Here is a 6,851-nt window from a genome sequence, read left to right on the forward strand (position 1 = left end):
TTTTTTTTTTTTTTTTGCTGTTTCTACACCGTTTTGTGTTTTTTATAAGATAATTTTTTAGTACAACAGTGGCCACAAATCCTCTAAAAGTCTTAGGTGTTTTCAGGGGATCATGAGCCGCTCTCTGACCCATCTGTTGAAGTGGTCTCCGTTTCAAACGAACTGAGCTCTGGTTCACTCTGAGTTTCCTCAGTGGGAATAGACTCAGTCGTCAGGGCGGAACAACTAAGCCAAAAGGGCCACCGTAGCCGGTCATTACGAGATGTAAACAGAGTAGCGGAGCAACTCATGGAAATGGAAAACAACTTTTAACATGACGATACATATTGCTACTCGTGCTGTTTTCCTGACAATCCGTAAGTCATAAATACTTGTACCAAAGTAGAAAATAAGTGTTGAACTTGACATTGATACAGACGTTCCAAGTTGGTTCTGTGAAATATAAAATTTGAATAAGTGAGCTGTCCATAATTTTTTCTCTTGTTGCTTTGCCCCGCCCCCTAAATTCCTGGCCAATGAGTGAAGAGATCTTTAGTCACATCTCCACTTGACGCCAGTTTGAATGCAGACCAAATGCAAGGTTCAAGACTCGATCTGGACCAAATTAAGTGGGCTCAGACCAAATGACTTTTCCAATCAGAATACACCCTTCAAAGCTCCTAAACTGAACTTATACAGCATTTAATATCCTTAAATTTTCATGATTGGGTCTTACATATTGTCAATCCAATCTGACCTCCTTGCACTTAAAGAAAAACATTTCTAGGATGCAGTGTGTCATAAGGTCGTGACGTTGTTGTAAATCCTTTTACTTCAGCCTGCTAATTAACTCGTGCTCGTTGGTGGAGAAAATGTGCAAATTCATGAAGAAATGGCTTGAAAAACTTGTGGTGGTTAAGCTGACGTTTGTGGAAAGACATTTAAACAGCTTTTAAAGTTTCTTTGTATAAACATTAGATTTGAAGTGGTCTTAAAAATCCCTAAATGGAACTTATTTAAATGTGTAGACGCTCTGTATAAATGTGCCTCAGCAGAGACAGTTCTTTGCTCTGTGCCAACAAACTTTAACCAGTATTTTAGAAAGTGGTTTATTTTGTGCACATCACAACAGTTGCTTTAGAAATAGTAGGGTTGGACAGCAGATTTTTCCTCAGAATCTTCTCTTTTTTTGCATCCCGGGTCAGAACTGTAGCTGGATAAAATCAAACCCTGGAAGCTAAATGTTAGTTAACACACATTATAATTGGATGAAAGTAAATGAGGTGATTCAGATCTTTTCTTTCTTGAAGCTTTTCTCCCACGGTTCTAAAACCCAAAGCAACAAAAAGGAAACTATTTTCTGAAGTGTTTTGGATTTCAACCTAGTCACAGAGACTGTATTATTAGATTCAGCAAAGTGAAAGCTTTTTTTTATGAAAATGAATTCAGATATAGAAATTAATTCTTGTCTTGTAATGATTTTGTTAATACAGACTACTTAATCTGGCAGGATGTTATTTATTTATTTTTATTTTTTTTAAAGCTCAAGGCAAAGCAGGAATAGAAGTTGGTTGAATACTTGATGCGATGCGGTTATTGAGTTTAGTGTGTGGGTGGTGGGAAAGTGGGCGGGGCAAAGATACCTGAGGAACGCAGGACAATAGCCTTCAGTGTCTGGAGGAGCTCACACTTGGGGAATTTCATTGCTTAGACACAGAGGACATTGAAGTAAATTTAGTCAGTATTGCATGGACCATAAGGCTTGAGATTTAAATATTTAATCTTTTACTACTTGGAAACTGGACTATAAAAGTTGGTTCTTTTGACACACTAATGCACCTGAATGCAACATTCACTTCACTAGACTGTATTAACAGTACTGCACTAACTAAACAAATGCATTTGGTTTTCTTCTAGAAGTTGTTGTTCTTCATCTATCAGTTGATCTTGGAGGGTTTCAGCTTTAATATAAAGACTGTAGTTTCCTGATCATTTTAGCTCATAGCTCAGTTGTGTGTTGATGCTGACCATCCCAGCCAAATATACTCACACAGAAACAGTTGTTTTTAATCTGAAAGGTTTGGCTTTAAATCTAGAAAGTCAAAGTGGCTTGTCTGGGGTGTGTCCAGCTATAATCAGTGAATGAAAAGTCCTGATCCTGTTGTGCTACATTTTTATATGGAACCTGCTCAATTTTAGGTCGATCGCTGAGGTGATTCACTACTTCAAGGAGGAGTGTCGTGTTGTTTTAATTCAACAGTCCAAGTTAACACACCTATTTATAAAGAAAGTGATCACATGTTCAGGGTGCAGTGGGGCTGCTCACACCAAGACATCCAAACCAGCAAAACCAGTCAGGTTAACATTGATAAGATCTGAAATGTGGATCAGCAAATCCAGTTGGACCAACAAATTCGATTTTTTCATTATTATACAGTTTTTATGAGCAGCATCACCTGTTTGTCAGATGTTTGATGCTAGAAGAAAAATGTTTCACTTGGGTTGTTTTAATGCATAGAGCAGGTTGCATACAATTTTTATGTTCATTAATTTATGATTATTATTATTTATAATAACAATAATTATTTATTATTATTATTATTATAATTATTTATTATAACATGAAAAAATGTGCAGCAGATTTTACTTGATTCACAAGTAAAATCTTATTAGATACACCGAAAATTCCCATTGATTATACTATATTCCATTCCAGCAGTGTTTTTGTTGGCAGGGGTGAACACTTTCACAAACCAGAAATGCTGAAGTTTCTTCCCTTTTGTCTCCAACCAAAACCCGTTCTCCCTCGCCCGTAAACGTTTCCCAGAAAAGCTTGTGAAGTATGTGACCACCATGGTGTGTGTAGCTGTAGATGGTCGCCCAGTGATTGGAGTCATCCACCTGCCGTTCACAGGGCTCACAGGTATGTTTCTTTAAGAGTCATTATTTGTTGGAAGTAATGGAAAGGTTTCCAGATAGAAACTTTTAATTTTGAGTTAATTTTTTGTTTTTTTGTAGAGAAACTGTGATGTGAGAACTGAAAACAGATATTTCCTGTTTCTGTCCCGATTGTCTCTTGTTCAGCCTGGGGGTTTGTAGGTCAGGGATCAAACGTGCACGTCCGCTCCTCCTATACTTATAACCCCCCAAAGGTGATTGTGTCGCGTTCCCACTCTGGAGAAGTTAAGAAGTTTATTCAGGACGCTTTTGGAAACAACACAACAATAATAACGGCAGGTGGAGCAGGTGAGTTGAGATTATTCTTTTTTTATTGTTCTCTTCTATACGGTATATGGTTTAATCAGAACAATGAGGCCACCAATACAGTAAATGTGCTAAAAGAAAAAAAAAAGCTCGAAAGTTTTATCCTCATCTGGTATGAAGCCAACTTTTTCTCAATTATTTATGTCCTAAAAGTCTATATTTTGATGATGTATTTTAGTGCAGTCTTCATCCATGCTCTGGTTGTGTCTTTGCAGGATACAAGGTCCTGTCACTGTTGGACATCACTTCAAGTGAATCTGACCCCATGGATCAAGCAGACGTTTATGTCCACATTACCTTTATTAAGAAATGGGATATCTGTGCAGGCGCTGCGCTGCTCAATGCACTAGGTAATTAACCACAGAAATGTTTTTTGATTAACCCCAGGAATTCATTTAGTTGTGATTAAAATTTCACTCCTATTAAGAACCACTCATAGTTTTCTTAATATATGTCTGACTGAGGCTTTAATCATCAGAAGTGAACATGAAAACGTTCACGGTAATAATTCTAGAGTGCACCAGCAAGGAGATTCTGTTTTTTTATTTTTTAAAAGGCCTCTACCATGCTTTTCAAAAGTCTTTTGAAGGTAAACTATATCCATGTATTATCTTTGGCACACTAAAGAACAAATCATTTTAAATTGAGTAGAAATGTTAACAGTGGATCTGAATGTAATAGAATGTTTTGTCAAATTGAAAATACAATTAAATCAAAATCAGTCCAGGAATATGTCGGTGAAAATGAGCCTTACAGAATAACCAATACATTTTTTTTTTTTTTTTTAGGAGGACACATGACTACTCTGAAGGGTGAGGAAATTGACTATAGTGGAACTCCTCTCAACAAAGGAGGGCTGGTTGCAACCATCGGTGAAAACCATAAGTCTATATTAGAAAAACTACCAAACTGGGACCCTGAGAAGCACTGAAAGATGTGAAGATTGAACCGTTGAAAGCTAACTTCATTCAGAAGTTCACTAAACACAGCCGGCCTGCTCAGTTTTTCTTCCTCCTAAGACACTGAACTTCAACCAGTGGGAAGATTTGGACTGAACCCGGACTATGGAACCAACGTGGCTCCAAATCCACTCCTCAGCGAGCAGGTTTACAAGAGCTGAACATTATTTTCTCATCTTCTCAGACAGTGAAACAGACAACAATCTTTCCTATTTAACGCTGGGCAGAACACATTTAAAAACACTGTGAAACTGGTTCGTCAGGCTTGTTAAAAAAAAAAAAGTCAGAATATTTTAAAGGGAAAATGTGTCACACTTTTCTTTCACTGCTCAAATGTTCTAATCTTAAAAAAACTGCTTATTAATAAAAAATAAGTAGGGATAAGATATCTAAATGACATGAGTTTTGTAAGGAAGATAATAAAATACATTTTAAATAATTTATCAATAAAATCATGAAATAAAGTCATGAATGGGTGTAGAATAATCAAAATAATTATCAAATGGACAAGCTAGCTGTCCTTTCAGAGAGTAAACAAAGCACAATATATTAACGCAAGTCAACTGCATTTGTTGAAAACTTGTCGCTATGAAGAAAAAAACCTGGATACTTTTTGTAAATTCATCAGTTTCTTAAGGGTTCTGTAAATACACAAGTTGGTTCTTTTCAAAAGACTTTCTTTAACTTCTCCAGTGTGCATGTTTGCTGGATAAGTATATTCGTTTGTGATTTAAGGGGTGCTGGAGAATGGAAAAAATAACTTTCTCCTCAAGGGATGTCATAACAATAAGTGCCATCAAATCTCAAGACTTTCCGTCTGAAAACTTTGTTTCAGCCTTTATTTTATGGGAAATGCCTTCAAGTCTGGTGAATACAAATTAGTACATCTTTTTTTATTTTTTTAACTTTATTTATGCCATAAATGTTATGATTTGTTCTAAACATCTACCGCTTCGATGTATCTGAATTTATCGTAGAGCTGTACAGTTGGACTTTCTAAATTTAAACTGGGTTTGTCATGTGAATAAATTGAAATAAGACTTATTTGTGAACATTTCTTTTCTATTGTCATCTTTTTCTGGCAATTTTTGTGTTGTAAACATTTCTGCTAAAATTATTAGATTTAACCTTATCGGTTTGCCTTTTGATTATCACAACTTCTTGCTTGATTTAGAAAGCCACACAATAATTTCACAAGTATGAAATCGGTATAATTTCTAAATCTTTTTGCTACTTTTCAACAGTTCCATCTCCTTTTCTTGTCATGTTGGAGTACAAATACATTGATTTTACTGAACAACAAAGTTAGGGCAAAGGGCTTAAAGTATTCTCAATGGGAAACAGTTTTTAGAGATTATGGAGTCCTGTCAACATTTTTGATGGTTTCTTTGCTGCAAGGCAATAACTGTACCTTGGTATATTGGTCATTGATGGTTCCTGAATGATGATATTTCCTGTCTCCCATGTATGACCTTTGGCTTATTGACATTTGCAGCTGCTTGTGTGATTTAACTATTTAACTTTATTGATGCACCATTGAAGTAGTCATCAGGAGCTAAAATTAAAGAAACTATTTAGATGAAAAGCAGAATGTATTTTAAATCAACTTTTCAAAGTCCAGATGTCCTGCAGAACTGATAAAGGCATGACTTGGATGACTTCGCACAGGGGGCTAAAATCCAAAACACACCTTAAGTCGTGGGCCTAAACATTTACTGAACAGACTAAAACTACATTTTTTAAACTTTAAAAACTTAACTTTTTACCATAATTATAATAAAAACGCTCCAGAATAAATCAATTAAAATCTTAAATAACTTTGAATACTTTACTCTCCATAAAAATGTATTTTGTTAAAATTCAAAATTCAAAATCAGGCCATTAATAACGATAACATGATAGGGTGGGCCAGACATAATTACCCAGAGGGCCGGATCTGGTCCCTGGGTCTCAACTTTGTCAGATGATCTTAGGGAAAGTCTTGGTGGGATGTTTTTCTACCATTATATATAAGAAAAAAAATTAAAGTATGGTTTCAGAATCTCCAAATACAGAGATGTTATATTTTTTTCTTTTATAAATAATAAATGGGTTATAAAGAAAAAGTTGTTAAAAGCAAACTGGGTCATTGAACTTTAAAGTCTCACTTCAGTCCTCTTTTGATCTATTGTAAAAGCATTCCAGGATGTATTTTAATTATAATTACACAGCTTTAAGGCTTTAAGCTTTGTAGTGAGAGCAGAGAACAGGTGGAGGTGGAGTTAGAGAGGTGGAGGTTTGCCCTGGAAAGGAGAGGAATGAAGGTTAGCCGCAGTAATTCCTTCATCCTCCAGGTACTGCCTGCATACTCTTGCCACGTGAGGCCGGGCATTGTTGTTCATTAGGAGGAAACCAGGACCTACTGCACCAGCGTAGGGTCTGACAGTGGGTTCAAGGATTGATACTTTATGGCAGTCAGAGCACCATTTCCTAGGCAGTAGAGGTCTGTGCGTCCCTCCATGGATATGCCTCCCCAGACTATCACTGACCCACCACCAAACCTGTCATATTGAACCACGTTGCGGGCAGCATAACGTTCTCCTTGTCTTCTCCAGACTCTTTCACGTCTATCACAGGTGCTCAGGGTGAACCTGCTCTCGTCTGTGAAAA

The 6,851-nt window shown here is 36.4% G+C and overlaps 1 protein-coding gene across 2 annotated transcripts in view; it reads left to right on the forward strand.

Moving 5' to 3' along the window:
- The window catches only part of bpnt2 (3'(2'), 5'-bisphosphate nucleotidase 2), a 7,691-nt gene extending 2,435 nt beyond the window's left edge, over positions 1-5,256 (forward strand). For both annotated transcript variants that reach the window (XM_036216243.1, XM_024273275.2), the window contains 4 exons: positions 2,807-2,902; positions 3,064-3,225; positions 3,459-3,593; positions 4,032-5,256. In XM_036216243.1, coding sequence (XP_036072136.1) covers positions 2,807-2,902; positions 3,064-3,225; positions 3,459-3,593; positions 4,032-4,174 — 536 coding nt within the window. In that variant the 3' untranslated portion in view covers positions 4,175-5,256. The remainder of the gene's footprint in view (positions 1-2,806; positions 2,903-3,063; positions 3,226-3,458; positions 3,594-4,031) is intronic.
- Positions 5,257-6,851: the final 1,595 nt, after the last annotated feature.

The sequence above is a fragment of the Oryzias melastigma genome, linkage group LG17 (assembly GCF_002922805.2).
Source record: "Oryzias melastigma strain HK-1 linkage group LG17, ASM292280v2, whole genome shotgun sequence".
Taxonomy (NCBI): Eukaryota; Metazoa; Chordata; class Actinopteri; order Beloniformes; family Adrianichthyidae; genus Oryzias; species Oryzias melastigma.